The 25,878-nt window shown below is 47.1% G+C and overlaps 1 protein-coding gene and 1 non-coding gene across 12 annotated transcripts in view; one reads left to right on the plus strand and one right to left on the minus strand.

The window, feature by feature from the left end:
• Nucleotides 1–25,878, minus strand: part of Rgl (Ral guanine nucleotide dissociation stimulator-like) — a 144,394-nt gene that overhangs the window by 112,516 nt on the left and 6,000 nt on the right. For 2 of the 11 annotated variants that reach the window (XM_045749769.2, XM_045749768.2), the window contains exon 1: nucleotides 9,269–9,683. The exons of 2 other annotated variants lie outside the window; for them this stretch is intronic. In XM_045749769.2, coding sequence (XP_045605725.1) covers nucleotides 9,269–9,448 — 180 coding nt within the window. In that variant the 5' untranslated portion in view covers nucleotides 9,449–9,683. Of the gene's footprint in view, nucleotides 1–9,268; nucleotides 9,684–22,894; nucleotides 23,100–25,878 lie in introns of those variants that run through there. 7 more of the 11 variants (XM_069302046.1, XM_069302043.1, XM_069302047.1 and 4 more) reach the window with 7 other exon arrangements.
• On the plus strand, nucleotides 11–82 carry TRNAE-UUC (transfer RNA glutamic acid (anticodon UUC)). Its single transcript has one exon. It is a non-coding gene; the product is annotated as a tRNA-Glu (tRNA).

Raw genomic sequence — 25,878 nt, forward strand, 5'->3', positions numbered from 1 at the left:
CTCGCTATGCTCCCGTGTGGTCTAGTGGCTAGGATACGCGGCTTTCACCCGCGAGGCCCGGGTTCGATTCCCGGCACGGGAAGGATTTTTTTCCCGCATGGAAACCAGACTAGATTTGTAGTCCTTCGTCAAGACTTTAAGGATTGTAGCCCCGGCCTTCGTCTCTATTACAGTAGCGTTTGGCTCTTACAGTGGCGTTTCTGCATCTTGATTTAAAGTCTTCCAGATTTGCCTGTGTGTCTTGTAGGCTTTTCCCAAAGGTCGAGTGGCTGGCAATGTTTCTTTTGAGCGTCTTATTATCCCAGCTCCTTGTCCTCATGTCTCAGGTCCTTGTCCTCATGTCTCAGGTCCTTGTCCTCATGTCTCAGGTCCTTGTCCTCATGTCTCAGGTCCTTGTCCTCATGTCTCAGGTCCTTGTCCTCATGTCTCAGGTCCTTGTCCTCATGTCTCAGGTCCTTGTCCTCATGTCTCAGGTCCTTGTCCTCATGTCTCAGGTCCTTGTCCTCATGTCTCAGGTACTTGTCTCTCATGTCTCAGGTCCTTGTCCCTCATGTCTCAGGTCCTTGTCCCTCATGTCTCAGGTCCTTGTCCTCATATCCCAGCTCCTTGTCCTCGTATCCCTTTTCCAATGTTGTATAATCATACTGCGTTTCGCATCCCCTAGGCGTCAGACCCATAATAAATTGTGGAAATGAACTTTGGAGAGTTAATTTTTCAATGTCCATCGACAGTGAAGAAAAACATAAGAAATATTGAGAAGATTCGTGTTAAAATCATTAATCTTACCCTTTCGGTCAGAGAGAGAGAGAGAGAGAGAGAGAGAGAGAGAGAGAGAGAGAGAGAGAGAGAGAGAGAGAGAGAGAGAGAGAGAGAGAGAGAGAGAGAGAGATTGATTTCGTATATTCCAAAGTCATCCAACCATTTTACCGCAACATTCTATTAATCTGACTAATGCTTCTCAGCCTACTGAAGAACAATGAAGCGCGGATGAGCGCTCTACTGAACATCCCAGAGCACCAGCGGAACCCACAACACCTCAAAGGCCAGGTCCTAGTCCTCAGTCAATTCAAATTACAGCACCGCTCCTGTGCCAGGTTAAGTCCACTACGGGCTCACCATAGCCCGTGCTGCTCTGAACTTACGTTTCGAGCGGCTGAATCTAAAACAGGGAAAATCCTCAGTGACCCAAAGTCTGCCTCTCCACGCCGTAATACACTACTCGGATGACCGCACATCAGCACAGACAGTAGAGGTACTAATAGTACCAGTAGCAGTAGGAGTACTACTGGTACCAGCAGGAGTAGGAGTACTACCAGTAGCAGCAGTACTAGTAGCACCATCACCAGCACTACCACCACCACCAGGTAACTGTATATCTGAAAAAAGACCATTTGTGTCCCACTACAATCCTTTTTGCGCTACCTCTCAGAGGGTGACTATGAGGGTGTACAAAACACTAGCCTCCTCCGGCGGCAGCAATCTGTCAATCATCCCTTAAGACAGCACACAGCCATCGTGGAGTATATATATATACAAAATATTGACTGTTGTAATTACGTAAAAAAAAGTCTCTTTTCGGTACACTTGGTATAGTAAAGAGAGACTCAACACCTGGAACAACCTAACCTACAAACTTCAGAACAAGAGTTAACAATCACTTAATTTCAACAACTCCATGACTACGCCAGCGGCAAACAATTACCTCTGGAGAGGTTGGGTGACTCAAGAAAATAACCTATTCTGGGATGCACTATTGACCACGCGCTGACTCACCCTCTCTCTCTCTCTTGGAAATGAGGAAGGTGGTAGAGGGCGTATACTCACCTAGGTGTACTCACCTAGGTATACTCACCTAGGTACTCACCTAGGTATACTCCCCTAGGTGTACTCGCGTAGATGTGTTTGCAAGCACATGTGGGCGAGTACGAGCTTAACGCAATCAAACTTGAGATTCAATGTCGTTTTATCTATTTTGTCAATGCATCTTATAATTTTTTATGTCGTTATCATTCCTTATAGCTCAAGCCCTTCAGCTCAGAAACGAGCCTTGTCGTGTACCTTTAGATCTTTTGTTCTAACTGTAATGTTAAATATATTGGAAATCCATAAACAAGTTGCAACACAGGCAGGCATGTACACAACAATCACAATAGCGTTGAAAAATCTATATATTTACCCAAGTATATCTAAGCACGTCGTAGTCCATAAGGTAAGGAATGCGTTTAGAGCATTTGAGGACGCGTGTTCAATCCCACCGCCCTCTTACAAAGATTGTTCTCACAGAGCAATATAATTTGAAACTGGCTTAGGTTTAGCTTATCAGCTATTTTTTTTTTTTTAGAAATAAGAACTCATTCCGCAGAACATATTATTTAATATTTTAAATTATCAAATGTAGCCTCGTCTCAAGCGCAATAATTGGAATCTCTTAGTCTCGTTTGAACTAAGATAATTAGTATCTCTAAATATCGATGTAATCTCGATGTAAACTAAGGAATTAGTCTGTGTAGAGAAATAATTAAACCATTTCAGCTAGAATCTCTTCAGGAACAATTGGGGGAAGCCTCTGACAAGCGGCAAATTTTCCTCTAGGAGGCCATTAGAGATGGTGGCCCTCGGAGGCCATTAGAGATGGTGGCCCCTCAGAGGCCATTAGAGACGGTGGCCCTCGGAGGCCATTAGAGATGGTGGCCCTCGGAGGCCATTAGAGATGGTGGCCCTCGGAGGCCATTAGAGACGGTGGCCCTCGGAGGCCATTAGAGATGGTGGCCCTCGGAGGCCATTAGAGATGATGGCCCTCGGAGGCCATTAGAGACGGTGGCCCTCGGAGGTCATTAGAGACGGTGGCCCTCGGAGGCCATTAGAGACGGTGGCCCTCGGAGGTCATTAGAGACGGTGGCCCTCGGAGGCCATTAGAGACGGTGGCCCTCGGAGGCCATTAGAGACGGTGGCCCTCAGAGGCCATTAGAGACGGTGGCCCTCGGAGGTCATTAGAGACGGTGGCCCTCGGAGGCCATTAGAGACGGTGGCCCTCGGAGGCCATTAGAGACGGTGGCCCTCGGAGGCCATTAGAGACGGTGGCCCTCGGAGGCCATTAGAGACGGTGGCCCTCGGAGGCCATTAGAGACGGTGGCCCTCGGAGGCCATTAGAGATGGTGGCCCTCGGAGGCCATTAGAGACGGTGGCCCTCGGAGGCCATTAGAGATGGTGGCCCTCGGAGGCCATTAGAGACGGTGGCCCTCGGAGGCCATTAGAGACGGTGGCCCTCGGAGGCCATTAGAGACGGTGGCCCTCGGAGGCCATTAGAGACGGTGGCCCTCGGGTAATAACGAGTACATCCATCTGAGTGGTAACTCTTGGGGTGTACAGTGACGTTTCTAACCTCACCAACAGGCACCATAAGTCGAGATAAAATACCTCTATAGACAAAACAGAAGCTGCTCATGGTGGTAGTGATGGTGGTAGTGATGGTGGTAGTGATGGTGGTAGTGATGGTGGTAGTGATGGTGGTAGTGATGGTGGTGGTGCTAACTATAAATAATTAATGAGTTAAGATTTCTTAGATACAGCAGTGTCACAATTAGTTGTTTTAGCTAATGGGTTATGTCCACTGTGAAGGGTTTTTAATTGTTTTAATATGTCCATGTGGAGTTGGCCACAGTTTAATAGTGGGTGTGGGCTAAATGTTTATATTAAATTTACAACTGATATTATTAAATTTACAATTGATGTTTATATTAAATTTACAATTGATGTTTATATTAAATTTACAATTGATGTTTATATTAAATTTACAATTGATGTTGATATTATATTCACAATTGATGTTTATATAAAAATTTACCATTGATGTTGATATTATATTTACAATTGATGTTGATATTAAATTTACAATTGATGTTGATATTAAATTTACAATTCGATGTTGATATTATATTTACAATTGATGTTTATATTAAATTTATAATTGATGTTTATGTTAAATTTACAATTGCTAATATTAAATTTACAATTGAATGATTATGTAACAACATTTATAGTAACAAGATTCGTCCACATTATCCGCCAGGAAGGCGGACTTAACGGACCAATCCGTTAAAAAGGCTACATGATAATCAAGATACAAAAGCACCGTAATTCTGACGTTTCCCCCCCCCCCCCCCCCGCCAAGTATCGGCTTCGAGAGGTTAGGTGGCTTGCTTGAATTCCTATGTTTTTGGGTTAGGCAAAACAGTTACATTGTTTAAAGAGTGGCAAAGTGAGAAAGAGTGGGCTGTTGCCCCGTCTCATATACTGACCAGGGGTCAGAATGCGCGTGGTATTGGCCAACCTGAAGCTAGATTCACGAAGAAGTTACGTAAACACTTACGAACCTGTACATCTTTTCTCAATCTTTGGCGGCTTTGTTTACAATTATTAAACAGTTAATGAGCTCCGAAGCACTAGGAGGCTGTTTATAACAATAACAACAGTTGATTGGCAAGCTTTTCATGCTTGTAAACTGTTTAATAAATGTAACCAAAGTCGTCAAATATTGAGGAAAGATGTATACGTTCGTAAGTACTTGCGTAAGTACTTTCGTGAATCTGGCCCAGAAGCCTACACACTAAACAAAAGCGAGACCAATGGGCATTAGTCCGAGGGAGTGTGAAAAAATGATGTGCTTTTAATTTGAGTAAAACATCGGAATTCTGAGGCTGGTGCATAGCGTCAATATTGCGGCGCAACCGCTCTCCTTACCCTTCACAGTCCCGACCTTCCACCTCCACAAGACCGGTACTGAAGGGGGCGGTATAAAGAAGGCGGGACAAAAATGGGCGGGACAAAAAGGGGCGGTTGGGCGTACTTCCCCAACAGATAAGAGACGGGTGGCAGGCAGGCTGGCAGGCGGCCGGGCAGGCGGGTGGACTCAGGGTTCCAGGAAGGCGGGCGCCATATTGCCTTTCCCGCTACGAGGTTTTGAACAGTGATAGTACCGACCTCTGTCCTGTCGTGATCTAGTTGGCACAATAGTCTTACCGCCGAAGAGCAACATTTATACTGCATTACCATTACGCGAACTAAGAATATAATTAAGAATATTCTGTAATATAGGACACTAGCTGCTGTTCCCGCGCTTTTCTCCCCCTAGACGCGCCACCATGTATGACGTGTGAGGATACGCGTCACCGATACGTCATCACGTGACGTCATGGAGGATGTGACACGTTGAGGCCCCATGACGCAGTAGCCCAACAATTATAATACTATAATAATAATAATAATAATAATAACCATTGTTGTAGATATTACTTCCATAAGGTCTCTACTTATAGTCTTATACACATACAAACATTTGTAAGAGTAGTGAGGGGAAAAATAATACAAGGAATAGCTTGTTCAAGTCAGTTTACTGAGGAAATGAAGAATATATCAAAAGGATAAAGTAGCTAAGGCTATTTCTACCCTCGTCAGGACCAGCTGGTAACACGGGGTTGAGGGGCTGGGGGGAGACCCTTTACCTTTCCTGGCACAAAAGACACTTTCCTGTCCGGATCTATAGACAGCAAAACGGAAGGTGAAAGTCTTCAGTTGCAGGCGATGAGTCACAATAACGTGGCTAAAGTAATAGGAGCTGCCTCGTATGGGCCAATAGGCCCTCTGCAGTTCTTGTTCCTACTACTATCTCCTCTACTACACTTTGCTCCTCACCTCTCTCTAGCCTATTTATTGCCTGCATCTACTTCCTCATCATCACCTGCGTGACATCTCCCGTCACGCAGGGTGCAGTCGCACCTCCACAGATCTCCAGTATCATCTATTGATATTGGAAATGGCTCAAAAGGGGCCACCACCTATGGGCTATTCATGCCCAAGCCACCTTTTGGGTGGCTTAATCTTCTCTCTCTTCCTCATCACACACAGCACCGCTCCTGTGCCAGGTAAATCCTCTACGGGCTCACCATAGCCCGTGCTACTTGCCCCGCTCCTGTGCCAGGTAAATTACAGGCTCACCATAGCCCGTGCTACTTGGAACTAGTTTCCAGTAGCTGAATCTCTAACAACAACATTCCTCATCACAATCGATTTGAGAATGGTCCAGGACGGACCGAAATGTATATTATACACTGTCGAAGCATGTTGACCAGACCACACACTAGAAGGTGAAGGGACGACTGACGTTTCGGTCCGTCCTGGACCATTCTCAAGTCGATTGTGACCTATATTATACACTGTCGTAGCGTAACTCTCATTCTGTAACTACACATGCGCACGCACGCACACATTGCCTTACTCTCGACACAAGCCACTGACACACACCACCACCAACGCCAAAACTTGACTCCCACACAAGTATACAACACCCCAACGACGTAGATGCAACCTCCGCCCCCTTTCCTCCAACCTAACCCCCACCAATGGCGGAGGGGGAGGGGTCAGCCCATTAACTCTCACGGTGCTTGTGACACAACACTATAACTCCACAACTCTCTCTCTCCAGAGGTCACTACCTCTCCGTAGGGTGTAGTCGCACCTCCACAGATCTCCAGTATCAGCTAATGATTCTGGAAATGGCTTGAAAGGGCCACCACTTACGGGGTATTCATGCCCGTGCCACCTTTTGGGGTGGCTTAATCTTAATCAATCAATCAATCTCTCTCACTCTCTCTCTCTCTCTCTCTCTCCTGTTTTGTGTCCTACATTGTGGTTTTGAGTTCAAAACTGCTGACTCTTGTGATAATTACACTGTATGGACGTTTTAAAGAAGCGGTCTGGATGAATATCTGCCAGTGTGTTAAGTATTGTGACGGCATGGATGACGTAGTATGACACAGGAACAGCCAAGGTTCACCGCGGCCTGCCTCCGCTACACTACGGAAGGTGGACGCATTCACACATTGGATTGACTTGAGATGAAAATACACGAAAATGATCGGCTTTCAAGTTTAATACGACTCATCATTGTCTCTCTCCATATCTTGTGATTAATATTTGTTGGCCTCCCCTGCTCTCCCCCTCGCTAGATATATGAGAGAGATATCTTGTAAAACCTCTATCATCTCTCTCTCTCACCTAAGTGAGAGAGAGAGAGAGAGAGAGAGAGAGAGAGAGAGAGAGAGAGAGAGAGAGAGAGAGAGAGAGAGAGAGAGAGAGAGAGAGAGAGAGAGATTTGTTCAGGAATCTGTACACCTACTGATTGCCAGTTGAGAGGCGGGATCAAAGAGCCGAAGCTCAACCCCCCCACAAGCACAACCAGGTTAATAGCACTAGGTGAACACGCTCACACACGCCCCTGAGTGCAGAACTGCAGCAATGATCCAGTCGTTTGAGCTGGAAATCCTGGACGCGACTCCCACAACATACATTACTACCACACTTACGCACTCACCCGCCCGGGGCACTGCTAGCGTGGCTCACTCCGCCTCAAGTCAACCCTGCCACACTCCACGCGACTTGCACTCGGCCTTTCACTAGTGTGGACGGTGGTGGTGGCCACACAGGGGCCCCCCATGTCGTGTGGACGGTGGTGGTGGCCACACAGGGGGCCCCCCGGGCCGTGTGGCCTCGCCATGGTGACTTTACCTTCCAGACATGAGTCATCCGCCATTGTGATCCTCAACCCGACCGTGAATACCTTGCTTTCTTTCCTCTAATTCCCCGCAGTCTACCAGTGCCACTGGTCAATTTCGCGGAGGATTCCACTAGACTCCGCCATATATGGCACACAATTACCTAAGACTCCCCTCCACCCCTAAAATATATATATATATATACTCATAGAAAACGGAAACAATGGCATAAACCCATACATAACTATTATAAACATAAGTTGGTACTCTTGACTTCCCTGGAGTGAAGACAAAGAAGTTTTACTTGCAATTTACCGCCGGAGAGTGGAAGGGTACATAGCTCAACACCACAAAACACTGTGCACTAATATTATCAAGGTCTTCAGTGGTTAGTATCCACCGTGGATACTACACGGCCCCCCACACCCACCACACGGCCCCCACACCCACCACACGGCCCCCACACCCATCACACGGCCCCCACACCCACCACACGGCCCCCACACCCACCACACGGCCCCCCCACACCCACCACACGGCCCCCCACACCCACCACACGACCCCCCACACCCATCACACGGCCCCCCACACCCACCACACGGCCCCCCACACCCATCACACGGCCCCCCACACCCACCACACGGCCCCCACACCCACCACACGGCCCCCCACACCCACCACACGGCCCCCACACCCACCACACGGCCCCCCACACCCATCACACGGCCCCCACACCCACCACACGGCCCCCACACCCACCACACGGCCCCCACACCCACCACACAGCCCCCACACCCACCACACGGCCCCCCACACCCACCACACGGCCCCCCACACCCACCACACGACCCCCCACACCCACCACACGACCCCCCACACCCATCACACGGCCCCCCACACCCACCACACGACCCCCCACACCCACCACACGACCCCCCACACCCATCACACGGCCCCCCACACCCACCACACGGCCCCCACACCCATCACACGGCCCCCCACACCCACCACACATGGTCTAAGAAAGAAGGGGGGGGGGGTTACAAATAAGGTTTTCAATATATCAACACAAAATAGAACAATGGATGTAAATAGGGTAAGTTTAGTTTCAGGAGAGACCTGGGTAAATACTGGTTTGGCCACAGGATTCGCTGATTTATTAAACAATTACCGTGTAACATAACAGATCGTTGGATCTGTTGGGGGACCTCTGGGGGTACTCCCACTCCCCAGATGACCACGGGGGTCCACAGGGGGCCCCCCTTAGACACCCTCAGACACTTAGTAAAGACCTGGGGCCAGATTCACGAAGTAGCTACGCAAGCACTTATGAACCTGTACATCATTTCTCAATCTTTTTCGGCTTTGTTTACAATTATTAAACAGTTAATGAACTCCGAAGCACCAGGAGGCTGTTTATAACAATAACAACACTTAATTGGCAAGTTTTCATGCTTGTAAACTGTTTAATAAATGTAAACAAAGCCGTCAAAGATTGAGGAAAGATGTTCACGTTCGTGAGTACTTGCGTAGCTGCTTCGTGAATCTGGTCCCAGGTCTTTACTAAGTGTCTAAGGGGGGGGGGGGGTCCACTCCCTTGTGGACCCCCCGTGGTCACCTGGGGAGTGGGAGCACCCCCAGAGGTCCCCCAATAGATCCACCAATCTGTTCGTAAGTACTTGCGTAACTGCTTCGTGAATCTGGCTCCTGTCACTTACCTCTAATTCCTCGTAGATGTACCAAGTGGACTGCGACTTGCACTTGAAGAACCACTCAGCCGCCGCCGCCTCCTCCTCCTCCTCCCTCTTCTTCTTCCTCTTCTCTTCCTCCTCGTCGTCCTTGATGTCATTGAGGTCAAAGCCGTTGATGTAAATTTTGAGTGTTGACACTTGGTTCATGACATCAGCTGATCAATCATCTGATCCACATTGTCACGTAATCAGCTGATCAATCACCTGATCCACATTGTCACGTAATCAGCTGATCAATCACCTGATCCACAGTCACGTAATAAATTATCTGATCCACAGTCACTTAATCAATTATCTGATCCACAGCCACGTAATCAATTGATTAATCACCTGATCCACATTTCTGTAATCTGGTCAACAAGGCTCTTTGACGTAATTGCAAGAAGCCTGACGTATACATTACAGCTCTGTTGCACATGACGATGGATGGATGGGTGTGTGTGTGTGTGTGTGTGACAGACTTGGGTAAATACTGGTTCAGTAACAGGGTTGTTGATTTGTGGAACCAATTGCCACGTAACGTGGTGGATGTGGGGTCCCTCGATTGTTTCAAGCGCGGGTTGGACAAGTATATGAGTGGGATTGGGTGGTTATAGATAGGAGCTGCCTCGTATGGGCCAATAGGCCTTCTGCAGTTACCTTTGTTATGTGTGTGTGTGTGCTCACCTAGTTGTGCTTGCGGGGGTTGAGCCCGCCTCTCTTTCGGCCCGCCTCTCAACTGTCAATCAACCGTTTCTAACTACTTTTTTTCCCCACACACAACCCCCCCCCCCCCCAGGAAGCAGCCCGTGACAGCTGACTAGCTTACCAGGTACCTATTTACTGCTAGGTAACAGGGGCATGAGGGTGAAAGAAACTCTGCCCATCTGCTTCCGCCGGCGCCGGGAATCGAACCCCGGATCACAGGATTACGTATCCAGCGTGCTGTCCACTCAGCCACCAGCCCCCTCCCACGCCCTGTGTGTGTTAGAGAGAGATGGAGAAACTGATAATTCCAACACATGCATCAATTAGCATCAATTGATGAAGCATCAATTAGTGGGTTTGAGAAACTCGGAGCCAACTACTACCAACCACTTGGGCTGGACGGTAGAGCAACGGTCTCGCTTCATGCAGGTCGGCGTTCAATCCCCGACCGTCCACAAGTGGTTGGGCACCATTCCTTCACCCCCGTCCCATCCCAGATCCTTATCCTGACCCCTTCCCAGTGGTATATAGTCGTAATGGCTTGGCACTTTTCCCTGACAGCTCCTTCCTTGAACAAGGGCCGTGACAAGGATTCGAACCTACGTCTGTGTGTGTGAGGGAGATGAGCGTGAGGTGTGAGGCACGGTGCTAGCTATACTAGGAGCCACAGGTGTTCACACACTCTCACACACACACACACACACACACACACACACACACACACACACACACACACACACACACAGGAAGCAGCTCCGTAACAGCTGTGTAACTAACTCCCAGGTACCTATTTACTGCTAGGTAACAGGAGCATTAAGAGTGAAAGAAACTTTGCCCATTTGTTTCATTAGTCAGTGGTGAGTCAGTGTTCGATCCTACAGACACAAATAGGTGAGTACACACACACACACACACACACACACACACACACACACACACACACACACACACACACACACACACAGGGGGCCTCGTAGCCTGGTGGATAGCGCGCAGGACTCGTAATTCTGTGGCGCAGGTTCGATTCCCGCACGAGGCAGAAACAAATGGGCAAAGTTTCTTTCACCCTAAGTGCCCCTGTTACCTAGCAGTAAATAGGTACCTGGGAGTTAGTCAGCTGTCACGGGCTGCTTCCTGGGGGGTGTGTGTGTGGTGTGGGGAAAAAAATAGTAGTTAGTAAGCAGTTGATTGACAGTTGAGAGGCGGGCCGAAAGAGCAAAGCTCAACCCCCGCAAAAACACAACTAGTAAACACACACACACACACACACACACACACACAACGAAGGGTGACAGGCAGGAGACACTTAACTACAGGTCAGTGTGTCTTACGAACACGGGTTCAGATACGGCACATCTTGCCTCACAATTTGAATATAATTCTACGACAGAAATTAGACAAGACAGCATATTGACACACTTAACACCCTGCCTGTCAAGGGTGACAGGCAGCATAATTTGGGATTGTCAGAAAACGGGCAGGAGTGACAGGGAAGGTTCTCCAGTGGATGAGGGAGTACATAGGCAACATAAGACAGCGAGTCACTTTTTTATAATTATTTTCTACCACAGACGTGGCCACACATTTACAATGCTAACCAACATACATACATTTTCTTCTGTCCTCCATGGAGAGAGTTGAAGATCCGTTAAACATATAGTGCAGTGATTTATTAAACAATCAAACCCAGGTGATTGTTGTGCTTTGAAAATGATAATCTAACCTACATACATAAATGCACAGATTTATGTCTGTCCTATATATATATATTTGATATTGTTTCCGACATATGTAAATGATCTTCCAGATGGAATAGATTCCATCCTCTCAATGTTTGCTGATGATGCCATAATTATAAAGAGGATTAAGACAGGAAGATAGCAAGAGACTACAAGATAACCAGTTTAACTACACGTTTAACTCAAGCAAGGTGCAGATAAGGAAACTAGGTGTAGGGGCACGGGAAGCCTGACACAGGGTACCAAATGGGAGATCAAGAATTGAACAGAAAGAAAGACTTGGGGCGGGGGGACAACCCCCCTAACCTGTCCTCTGAAGGCCACACTAAACGGATATCATCAGCGGAGCAAGCCAGGTTGCAGCCCCGCTCCTGTGCCAGGTAAGTCCACTACGGGCTCACCATAGCCCGTGCTACTTGGAACTTTTTATTCTCAGTAGCTGAATCTTAAACAACATCTTAAACAACAGCCAGGTAGGCCAACATAAGAGGTTCCTTGAGAAATCTGAGTAAGGACTCAATCATCCAGTACCTTGTATATCTATACAGTATACTTGTATAATATACAGTATCTTGTATATCACACATTCGGGGACATTTGGCTCCAGCATGGAGTCATTATCTAGTCAAACACAACACATAGTGGTACAAAAATTGAGAAGTATACCATCAAACTTGTCCCAGAACTAAGAGCTTAGAGCAGGCAAGGACAGACTACTTAACAAGAGAACTCAGGTGGACACTGAGTACCCAAGTGAGTGACACAGATATTAGAAAGAATTTGTTCCATTATAGCATAGTAAATGGTCAGCATAGTAAACAAACTGACTGCACTAAGAAGTGAGGCGCCAGAAGCAGTCTCCATACAGAATTTTAAATGAAATTTTTTTCTCATAGACCTCTCATAGGTCTATGAGAGGTCTCTCATAGCCCAAGAGGCCCAGAAACCTGTACAGCGGTTGACGGCAAGCACCATTAGGTGAGTACTCATGTACGTACACACTGATTCCTAAGAATGCTTTCCAGGGACTAAATTGTATAACGGATAACCTATGTTCGTCAAACTGAAGTAAAACACACACAAAGACGGGACCAAAGAGCCAGAGCTCAACCCCCACAATAGGGGAGTACACACACACACAAATATACACGTACAGAAACATTAACAAGGGGCAAAAGAAAAGCCTACAGAGTGAGGAGAGCAAAGTGTACGGGAATGAGGCAGTTTGCGGTTACATGTTCAGCACAAAGTGGAGGTTGAAGTACGTAGAGAGGGGTTGGGGGTGCATCCTGCTGTTGTGTGTAGCTCGGTCACCACCTGTCACCCTCCCTCACCTGTCCTTCACTACACTCTCCCTCCCTCGCTTTCTCTTACACTCTTCCTCCCTCACTTTCTCTCCCTCCCTCCCCTCGCTATCTCACATTCTCTCTCCCTCACTGTCTCTCTCTCTCTCTCTCTCTCTCTCTCTCTCTCTCTCTCTCTCTCTCTCTCTCTCTCTCTCTCTCTCTCTCTCTCTCTCTCTCTCTCTCTCCCTTGCCACGAGGTGGTTCTGGGGATCAGTGTCCCCCGCGGCCCGGTCTCTGATCTGGCTTCCTGGTTGGTGGTCTGGTCAACCAGGCTGTTGGACGCAGCTACTTGCAGCCTGACGAACGACTGATAACTCGGCTGATCTAGTATCCACCGGAGGTGTTCATCAAGTTCCCATTTAACACCGTCTAAGGTTGCTACAGTTGTCTCTTAGCGTACCTATTGCACCTCTGCATTTTTTTGCACTTCCTGCCATGTCTTCTGATGTTACAATGAGTTATTTCAGTGTGCAGATTTGGAACTAGTCTCACTTATAATGTTGCAATTGTAAATAATTATCCATCTCTCTCTCGCCTGTGATCCAAGGATTTTGAGATATCCCTCGCCCCTCATTCATCACCCTCCCTCTATCCCCCACCTATTATGTGGTGTATCACATTATATATTTCCAAGTTACTTCATAGTAGTGCTACAGTTGTCTTCTGGTCCACCACAACCTTCATAAGGTCACTACTGATCCCCACATCTGATAATTTGGAGTTTATAATTGGTGTATAAACTTTATAGCCTAGTCATTTTTTTATGTATACCCATCCTGTGGGTGGTGGTTGACACAATACCCATCCTGTGGATGGTGGTTGACACTATACCCATCCTGTGGGTTGTAGACACAATACCTATCCTGTGGATGGTGGTAGACACAATACCCATCCTGTGGGTGGTGGTTGACACTATACCCATCCTGTGGATGGTGGTAGACACAATACCCATCCTGTGGGTGGTGGTTGACACTATACCCATCCTGTGGGTTGTAGACACAATACCTATCCTGTGGATGGTGGTAGACACAATACCCATCCTGTGGGTGGTGGTTGACACTATACCCATCCTGTGGATGGTGGTAGACACAATACCCATCCTGTGGGTGGTGGTTGACACTATACCCATCCTGTGGATGGTGGTAGACACTATACCCATCCTGTGGGTGGTGGTTGACACTATACCCATCCTGTGGATGGTGATAGACACTATACCCATCCTGTGGGTGGTGGTGGTAGACACAATACCCATCCTGTGGGTGGTGGTGGTAGACACCATACCCATCCTGTGGGTGGGTGGGTAGACACAATACCCATCCTGTGGGTGGTGGTGGTAGACACAATACCCATCCTGTGGGTGGGTGTAGACACCATACCCATCCAGTGAGTTGCAGTGGAAAAGTTCACAGAGGCACACAATGGACCCCAGGGACTAAACCCCAACATTAAAATAGCTTACACAAGTTACAATTTTGTTAACAGGTTTATTACACAGTTTAATGTGTAATAGATTCAAGAGCCGGACCCACAACACCGTCTAATGAAAGCAGTCTGGTATAGTAAACTGTGTCAGGTACAACAGTTTGTGGAGAGCAGCCGGAGAGCAGAAAGGTTGGCGGAGGCCTTTCCCCCGGAAGGCGGGAGATTGCGGCCACAAGGGTCTCATCATCTCTCGCTTCCTCTTCAGGCGCCCTCTTGAAGGGGCCCCTTCTTCCAGAGCGCATCTGTTGCCGCGCTGGAACAGGATGCATGTAATCGCAGCTTCCTGTGTCCAGGTGATAGCACTGCCCACCACCACCACCAAGAAGGCTACAACAGTGATGACAGGCTGGCATACCGTGCTAGGCCTCACTTATCCGTAGTCACTGTTGGGTTAGCACTGTTAGGCAAGCACCACACCACCACCACTACCTCTTCGTTGGTCGTGGTGGCGACGGACTCTTGACTACGTAACATGACACAGTGGTGACGACACAGACTACGCAACATGGCGTATTGTGACGACACAGACTACGCAACATGGCGTATTGTGACGACACAGACTACGCAACATGGCGTATTGTGACGACACAGACTACGTAACATGGCGTATTGTGACGACACAGACTACGTAACATGGCGTATTGTGACGACACAGACTACGCAACATGGCGTATTGTGACGACACAGACTACGTAACATGGCGTATTGTGACGACACAGACTACGCAACATGGCGTATTGTGACGACACAGACTACGTAACATGGCGTATTGTGACGACACAGACTACGCAACATGGCGTATTGTGACGACACAGACTACGTAACATGGCGTATTGTGACGACACAGACTACGCAACATGGCGTATTGTGACGACACAGACTACGCAACATGGCGTATTGTGACGACACAGACTACGTAACATGGCGTATTGTGACGACACAGACTACGCAACATGGCGTATTGTGACGACACAGACTACGCAACATGGCGTATTGTGACGACACAGACTACGTAACATGGCGTATTGTGACGACACAGACTACGCAACATGGCGTATTGTGACGACACAGACTACGTAACATGACACAGTGGTGACGACAGACTACGTAACATGGCGTATTGTGACGACACAGACTACGCAACATGGCGTATTGTGACGACACAGACTACGTAACATGGCGTATTGTGACGACACAGACTACGCAACATGGCGTATTGTGACGACACAGACTACGTAACATGGCGTATTGTGACGACACAGACTACGCAACATGGCGTATTGTGACGACACAGACTACGTAACATGGCGTATTGTGACGACACAGACTACGCAACATGGCGTATTGTGACGACACAGACTACGCAACATGGCGTATTGTGACGACACAGACTACGTAACATGACACAGTGGTGACGACAGACTACGTAACATGGCGTATTGTGACGACACAGAATACGTAACATGGTGTATTGTGACGACACAGACTACGTAACATGGTGTATTGTGACGACACAGACTACGTAACATGGCGTATTGTGACGACACAGACTACGTAACATGGCGTATTGTGACGACACAGACTACGCAACATGGCGTATTGTGACGACACAGACTACGTAACATGGTGTATTGTGACGACACAGAATACGTAACATGGTGTATTGTGACGACACAGACTACGTAACATGGCGTATTGTGACGACACAGACTACGTAACATGGTGTATTGTGACGACACAGAATACGTAACATGGTGTATTGTGACGACACAGACTACGTAACATGGTGTATTGTGACGACACAGAATACGTAACATGGTGTATTGTGACGACACAGACTACGTAACATGGCGTATTGTGACGACACAGACTACGTAACATGGTGTATTGTGACGACACAGACTACGTAACATGGCGTATTGTGACGACACAGACTACGTAACATGGTGTATTGTGACGACACAGACTACGTAACATGGCGTATTGTGACGACACAGACTACGTAACATGGTGTATTGTGACGACACAGACTACGTAACATGGCGTATTGTGACGACACAGACTACGTAACATGGCGTATTGTGACGACACAGACTACGTAACATGACACAGTGGTGACGACAGACTACGTAACATGGCGTATTGTGACGACACAGACTACGTAACATGGCGTATTGTGACGACACAGAATACGTAACATGGTGTATTGTGACGACACAGACTACGTAACATGGCGTATTGTGACGACACAGAATACGTAACATGGTGTATTGTGACGACACAGACTACGTAACATGGTGTATTGTGACGACACAGAATACGTAACATGGTGTATTGTGACGACACAGACTACGTAACATGGCGTATTGTGACGACACAGACTACGTAACATAACACAGTGGTTATCTTGAGGTTATCTTGAGATGATTTCGGGGCTTTAGTGTCCCCGCGGCCCGGTCCTCGACTAGGCCTCCACCCCTAGGAAGCAGCCCGTGACAGCTGACTAACACCCAGGTACCTATTGTACTGCTAGGTAACAGGGGCATAGGGTGAAAGAAACTCTGCCCATTGTTTCTCGCCGCCGCCCGGGATCGAACCCGGGACCACAGGATCACAAGTCCAGTGTGCTGTCCGCTCGGCCGACCGGCTCCCTTTAGACTTTAAATCATCTTATATATACTGATCAAAGGCAGAATCTAATAAAAAAAATATATATAATTTTTGTTATATTTTGAACAGGGGTTTGTAGATGGATCTCTTGGAACTGTGGACGGCTTCCGAGCTGCTATGATATTTGATGTGTTCTTGTCACACCAGACTGTTGTGACTAGCTAATGTCACAATATTAAACGTCATTAAACCCTCATCACAATGACCCATTTTGCCGAGAGTAACAATTAGGTCACGTAGCTGCCTGTTATCATCACAATGGTGCCAGGACGCTGGTAATTAAGCCATCTAGAGAATGAACGGTAATAGCTTAAATGAGATGTAATAGCACCAGCTGGGTGCCCCCTTCCGGCTGTGGGGTACTGTATTACCCTGTGGGGGTACTGTATTACCCTGTGGGGGTACTGTATTACCCTGTGGGGGTACTGTATTACCCTGTGGAGGTACTGTATTACCCTGTGGGGGTACTGTATTACCCTGTGGAGGTACTGTATTACCCTGTGGGGGTACTGTATTACCCTGTGGAGGTACTGTATTACCCTGTGGGGTACTGTATTACCCTGTGGGGGTACTGTATTACCCTGTGGGGGTACTGTATTACCCTGTGGGGGTACTGTATTACCCTGTGGAGGTACTGTATTACCCTGTGGGGTACTGTATTACCCTGTGGGGGTACTGTATTACCCTGTGGGGGTACTGTATTACCCTGTGGGGGTACTGTATTACCCTGCGGGGGTACTGTATTACCCTGTGGGGTACTGTATTACCCTGCGGGGGTACTGTATTACCCTGTAGGGTACTGTATTACCCTGTGGGGGTACTGTATTACCCTGTAGGGTACTGTATTACCCTGTGGGGTACTGTATTACCCTGTAGGGTACTGTATTACCCTGTGGGGTACTGTATTACCCTGTGGGGTACTGTATTACCCTGTAGGGTACTGTATTACCCTGTGGGGTACTGTATTACCCTGTGGGGGTACTTAAGAGTCGACTTGGTACCCCTCGCTGCCTGTCTCCCCGTAAAACACAAGCTTTATCTCTACAACCTTCCGAGAGGCCGCTACATCCGCGCGGGCCGATCTTTCTACCCTGAACGTCGAGACGTCTCGCAGCGTTGACTACAACTTACGCCTGGCGTTCGTTTTTGGTAACGCATGGAGCTACACCGCCTAGACACACATTTAGTTGTTTCCAAGCGTTGGTGATTAAATGTAATCTTAAATGGTAACTGGGTGTTAGTCAGCTGTCACGGGCTGCTTCCTGGGGGTGGAGGCCTGGTCGAGGACCGGGCCGCGGGGACACTAAAGCCCCGAAATCATCTTAAGATAACCTCAAGATACATCGCCTGTGGTGTTCCGGAAGATTCTACCACTCCTTCCCTTCCCATCCGCACCAAAGTAACCAACAACGGTATTAATATTGCAAAATACAAAATTACCTCGCAGAAGAATACAATTACAGCACATCATTGTTTTTTTTTTCAATTCAGCAACTATCCTCAAATTTGTATGTACGGTACACAAGCTTCATATCAATGTCCACAGTTCTCGAATTTATATGACGCATTTACATATCAACATCAGACACGTTAGCTGAGCGGTCAGCCGAATAATTCTCATACTCCCACCTAATACAACGTCTCAACTGAACTGACCAAACCATCAAAGTTGGCGTGGTTTCAATTACGATTAAAGCACCGTGATATTAACGTTTTCAGATCATCGGCCCTCGATATATTAGGTGGTCAGCTTAGTTTCGGTTGGTACGTTTTTGATCTTGAAAAGGCAATAATAGGCTTTCCAACGCTGGGATAAGACAAGACACAGCACCGCTCCTGTGCCAGGTAAGTCCACTACGGGCTCACCATAGCCCGTGCTACTTGGAACTTGTTCCGAGTAGCTGAATCTATAACAACAACGCTGGGATGAGGCAGTCAGAGGAGCCTCCTTGCCTGTTGCTGCCTCCACACCACACAATACCAGACTGTAGCTTCGCCCACCCCGCCCTGCCCTCTCACACCCACTACATAGTAATTACTACACACACCCAAGTCCTCCCGCGTTACTCCCAACCCACCTCTCCCACAACACAAGAGAGAAGGTTTGTTTTTTCTTCGAGCAATGGGCCCACTGTTTGACACCTGAGAAATGTGACCATGTTGTAAACACACACACACACACACACACACACACACACACACACACACACACACACACACACACACACACACACACACATTATTCAGTGATGTGGTGGAGGCAGACTCCATATACAGTTTCAAATATAGATATCATAGCGCCCAGTAGGCTCAGGAATCTGTACACCAGTTGACTGACAGTTGAGAGGCGGGACCAAAAAGCCAGAGATCAACCCCCGCAAGCAGAACTAGATGAGTACAACTATGAGAGTACACACACACACACACACACTGGGTCGACCCCAATCAGTTGCGCCACGCAAGAGTTGAGAGCCCCCAGAATACAAATCTACCACCAGAACATGCATTTTAGCACGTCTTCCCCTCACCGACATCATTAGGTCTATGGAGGCCAACCCAGACCCTCCTATGACCGTCCTGTTGCATCCACCAGTCACTCTGCAAAGTTTGGTGACACCAGCCCTAAGTGTCTGGCCTACAACCTTGCGCAAACATTTTCATGCACACACACACACTCTCTCTCTCTCTCTCACACACACACACATCTATAGCCCCATCTATACATCCATTCATATATCCATATATCTATCCATCTGTGCATCTAGCCCTTCATCTATCCCTCCATCTATTCGTATATCCATCTATCAATTCGACTATCCATCTATCTATTCGACAGTCCATCTACTCATCTATTTATTTATCCATCCATGTATACATCCATCAATCTATCCACTTATCCATGTAGCATGGATAAAAAGATGAGCAAGTGGATGGATGGATATACAGATGATAGGTAGATAAAGGTAGATGGATAGACGAATATATATATATATATATATATAACTGAAAACTCACACCCCAGAAGTGACTCGAACCCATACTCCCAGAAGCAACGCAACTGGTATGTACAAGACGCCTTAATCCACTTGACCATCACGACCGGACATAATGAGGTGATAGCCGAGGCTATTTGAACCACCCCACCGCCGGCACTCGGATAGTTATCTTGGGCATAGCATTTTACCAAATCACCTCATTCTTTGGGGCACACGTGAGGAACACAAATGCGAACAAGCCTGAATGGTCCCCAGGACATATGCAACTGAAAACTCACACCCCAGAAGTGACTCGAACCCATACTCCCAGAAGCAACGCAACTGGTATGTACAAGACGCCTTAATCCACTTGACCATCACGACCGGACATAATGAGGTGATAGCCGAGGCTATTTGAACCACCCCACCGCCGGCACTCGGATAGTTATCTTGGGCATAGCATTTTACCAAATCACCTCATTCTTTGGGGCACACGTGAGGAACACAAATGCGAACAAGCCTGAATGGTCCCCAGGACATATGCAACTGAAAACTCACACCCCAGAAGTGACTCGAACCCATACTCCCAGAAGCAACGCAACTGGTATGTACAAGACGCCTTAATCCACTTGACCATCACGACCGGACATAATGAGGTGATAGCCGAGGCTATTTGAACCACCCCACCGCCGGCACTCGGATAGTTATCTTGGGCATAGCATTTTACCAAATCACCTCATTCTTTGGGGCACACGTGAGGAACACAAATGCGAAGATAACTATCAAATGCGAAGATAACCAAGATAACTATCCGAGTGCCGGCGGTGGGGTGGTTCAAATAGCCTCGGCTATCACCTCATTATGTCCGGTCGTGATGGTCAAGTGGATTAAGGCGTCTTGTACATACCAGTTGCGTTGCTTCTGGGAGTATGGGTTCGAGTCACTTCTGGGGTGTGAGTTTTCAGTTGCATATGTCCTGGGGACCATTCAGGCTTGTTCGCATTTGTGTTCCTCACGTGTGCCCCAAAGAATGAGGTGATTTGGTAAAATGCTATGCCCAAGATAACTATCCGAGTGCCGGCGGTGGGGTGGTTCAAATAGCCTCGGCTATCACCTCATTATGTCCGGTCGTGATGGTCAAGTGGATTAAGGCGTCTTGTACATACCAGTTGCGTTGCTTCTGGGAGTATGGGTTCGAGTCACTTCTGGGGTGTGAGTTTTCAGTTGCATATGTCCTGGGGACCATTCAGGCTTGTTCGCATATATATATATATATATATATATATATATATATATATATATATATATATATATATATTTGTATAAAATCAGATATGTAACTGTATAACCTTGCATAATAAAGTGTACACCATAAAAAAGGGGGCTGGTAGGAGAAGCGAACACATACATATTCAGAGTTAAATGGCAAGATTTTCTCTGAATGCTCTGTGTTCCCTTCTTTGAGGCTGTGGGTCCCTATAATTGCACCAGAGGTGGTATCCCCCTATATATATATATATAATATATTATTCAACATTATACCCGAGCATGCAGTTACAGCGTAACAGCATTATAACGTAATTACATTACTGCCGATGAAACTTGATCACAAATGTGGGGTCAACTAATTCGCCAAAAATGTAAATTGTTTAGCGTATTGAACATTGCGATCCCGTTCCTGAACTCATTGTGTGACTAAAACGTTTCCGCCACCACCCACAGGACAGGTATGGCCTCAATAATAAATTAAACTAATTATCTCGTGTTTCCTCGGCATCGGTTATTTAACCCAGCTAAGTCCCTTTAACTGTCCAAACAGCAAAGGACGAGGCTTCGCTGGAAACAAGTTCCTCAAGTCGCAAGGAAGGAAGAGAGAACACACTCAAGTCTTAATATATATGTAAAACCTTGAAGAAAATGTGTTATGTGCATGTGTAAAAGGGGGACGAACGGCCGGGAGCAAAGCCTTGAAGGCACATATGGCCCTTCTTAACAGAGGTGCCGATCAGAACTGTATTGAATGGTGACATTAAGGGGGCCCCCAAGGTCAGGCGGTGTGATGATCAGAATACTGAGTGGCACTTGCTGGCTAGAGAGTGGTGGAGGCTGCTCTCATACACTCCCATACTAGCTCATCAGGATTGTAACTTGCTTAGCTAAATGAATTGTGAGGTTCAGTCCCTGAGCCCATTATGTGCCTCTGTAACCCTTTCCACTACCGCCCACAAGATGGGTATGGGGTGCATAATAAATGAACTAACCTAAGTCTCATACACTCCCTCCACTCCCACACCATCTACTTGTAACAACTCCAACTATCTGCACGACAATATCTATCCAACGCACCGAGTTACCAACCGTCGGGTTCCTTTTGTCAGACTAAAATTAGAGTAAGTAGTGATTATCATTAGGACTCCCTGGCCGGCCGCCTGCCCGTCCAAGCTGGCGCCTCACTACACTCGCCTCACTGCACTTCTTGCTCAACAGTTATTAGATTCAAGTATAAAAGTCAAACAAAATCCATAAGAGCATTACGGGCTCACCATAGCCCGTGCTACATGGACACTTCGTCCTGAGTAGCTAAATCTTTAACAACAACAACCATAAGAGCAACACTTTTTTTCTAGGCCAACACCTAAAATAATTTTAGCTTCAGTTGTAACCACACTGAGAATCACAAAAGTTTAAACGCACGCTGCGACAGAGGGCCTCAGCACCTCGACTGTTTCCGGCATGTTAAGCAAGCACTCGTAACTCCTCGGGAAGTGCACAGTGTTGAGGGGAACAGTAAGAGTGCGGGGGGAGAACAGTAACAGTGCGGGGGGAGGAACAGTACCGCGTTGCACAGTACAGGAGTATCTGCTGACTACTGGCCACCGAGACTATACCCCAGGATGCTGACTCGCATACAATTGTCGGGAAGTGTCGTCACACCACCGCCGGGTACTGCCACATCTCGCCTCCATACCCCACCTGCAGACCCCCGTGCCATGGCCCCTCACTGATGTGCTCTACGGGTTAATGTTGCTCATGTTTGGGGTGATAGGCGCCAGGGGGAAGAGTGGAGTAAGTGGCTGGTGAGGTAGGCGGGGGTCGCCGCTCACTCCTACGGTATCAACCATTGACCGGATACTCTAGCAGGACGCCGGCAACATCTGAGCGTTCAGTAGGCATTATAGAACATAAACAACGCCACCTCGGTAACAAAACGCCGCATAAACAAAACAATAACCTTGAACATGATTAACATTCTCACATGCAAGAGACATTATTTATAAGATAATGTGTTAACGCAAAGTTGGCATGGCATCCTAGCGTTATATCTCCCCCCCCCCACCCCACACACGAGTGTGTGTGTGTATGGGGGCCTGATAGCTGAGTGGACAGTGCTCTGTACTCATAATCCTAGGGTCCGGGGTCGATCCCCGGTGATGGCAGAAACAAAATGGGCAGAGTTTTCTTTCACCCTGATGCCCATGTTACGTAGTAATATGTACCTGGGAGTTAGAAAGCTGTTATGGGCTGCTTCCTGTGTATGTGGGGGGGGGGAGGGGGGGAATTAGTTAGTAGTCAGTAACAGTTGATTGATTGCCAGTTGAGAGGCGGGCCGAAAAAGCAGAGGTCAACCCCCGCAAGCACAACTAGGTGAACACACACGTGAGACCAGGCTCGGATGATACGATGATACGTAAACACGACACAGAGGATGTTGTGCTCGAGTTTCACATGAGTGTGAGTCTCTTGACTACACTCACCAAGTGCTGCTGGCTACACCACTAGTGAGACGGGACTAAGATCAACACCTGCGACACGACCTATACCACACCACCAGGGTAGTATAACACCCTCGTCAAACAGCACAAGGCTACACACAAGGACGCTACTGCTAGGCTACACTATACACTCCAGTAGAGATAGTTTATAAATACGCCCATCCCGTACCCATCCCGTGGGTGAGGAAGGAAAGGTTAGAGAGGCAGTAGAGATGCGTGGTTGGCTGTCATAACAAGAGGCAGCTTATTGATCCAAGGTCAGCTTTAAAGTCAACTGTGTTGCCTTAGTTAAGTGATCATACATCGAGATCTTCTCTGCCCACTTTCTTAAGTGGGGCAGGAAGGTGATTATTGTCGTCGCGGTGGTGCCAATGATTGGGGTAGTGACGTCCGCGCGCGCTCAAGTGCACTTTTTACTAGACCACACACTAGAAGTTGAAGGGACGACGACATTTCGACTTGACAATGGTCCAGGACGGACCGAAACGTCGTCGTCCCTTCACCTTCTAGTGTGTGGTCTGGTCAACATACTTCAGCCACGTTATTGTGACTCATCGCCTGCACTTTTTACTATTTGTTCATTGTGGATGCAGGCTCCAGCTGTTAGCTTTTTGGACCCCGCCTTTCTAACTGTAAGTTGTCAATTGTTCTAACTGCCAACTTAATGTTGTCTGTAATATCTACAACATTATCTCTCTCTCTCACGGCCGTCTCTAAAGCAGCATACATTTTTTTTTTTAGTTAGTTTAGTTCATTTATGTTAGATTAGTTTTGGTTGGTTGGGGAGTCCGTGTACGTGTGTATTTACTATTTGTGCCTGTATGATAAAGCAATTAGCTCTTGGATCCCACTTTTCTAACCGTCGGTTTCTAATGTACTAACCTATTTTCCTCTCTAATATATACTACTTATATTTCACACACACACACACATATATATATATATATATATATATATATATATATATATATATATATATATATATATATATATATATATATATATATATATATATATATATATACACGTACATATATGCCCAGGGAGTAGCCCGTAGCCACTAACTACCAGGAACGTAGTTACTGCTAGGTGAACAGAGTCATCAGGTGAAAGAAATTGGCTACTTGTTTCTGACTCAGCCGGAAATCGAACCCGCGCCCTTAGGACTACGGCCACCGCGCGCTGTGTACATATAAAGTCAATTCAAGATATTACACGTTACGGGCTATTCATGCCCGTGCCACCTCTTGTGGCAGCTTAATCTTCATCAATCTATATATACGTGCACATATGTATGCGTCCTTACGGGCTCACTATAGCCCGTGCTACTTGCAATTTTTGGTTCCAAGTAGCAGAGTTTAAAACAACAACAGTATGCGTATGGGCAAATATGTATACGTAAGTGGAGATGTGTATATGTACGTAGATTTAAACATGCATACACACGTATCATGCAACACGTACCAATTTGAATATGTGTTCACTATTCCAAATACGATACATTTTCAATTTCAATGAGCAATACATCCGGCAGCGATATCCAAACTCCAAGACAGTATTCTGTGCACACACAGAGATCACACTAACGTGATGCATCAAATGAGGTTCGAATCCTCGTCACGGCCCTTGTGGCTTTGTTCAGTATTCTGTGATCACTGACAGCTGAGTTCTGTGATAATTAACTGTCAGCTTTCAATGACAACAATTACCAGCTTGTTATAACTGACAGTTTTCTATGATACCTGACAGTTTTCTATGATACCTGGCAGTTTTCTATGATACCTGGCAGTTTTCTATGATACCTGGCAGTTTTCTATGATACCTGGCAGTTTTCTATGATGCTTGCCAGTTTTCTATGATACCTGACAGTTTTCTATGATATCTGACAGTTTTCTATGATACCTG

The sequence above is a fragment of the Procambarus clarkii genome, chromosome 47 (genome assembly GCF_040958095.1).
Source record: "Procambarus clarkii isolate CNS0578487 chromosome 47, FALCON_Pclarkii_2.0, whole genome shotgun sequence".
In the NCBI taxonomy this organism is placed as follows: Eukaryota; Metazoa; Arthropoda; class Malacostraca; order Decapoda; family Cambaridae; genus Procambarus; species Procambarus clarkii.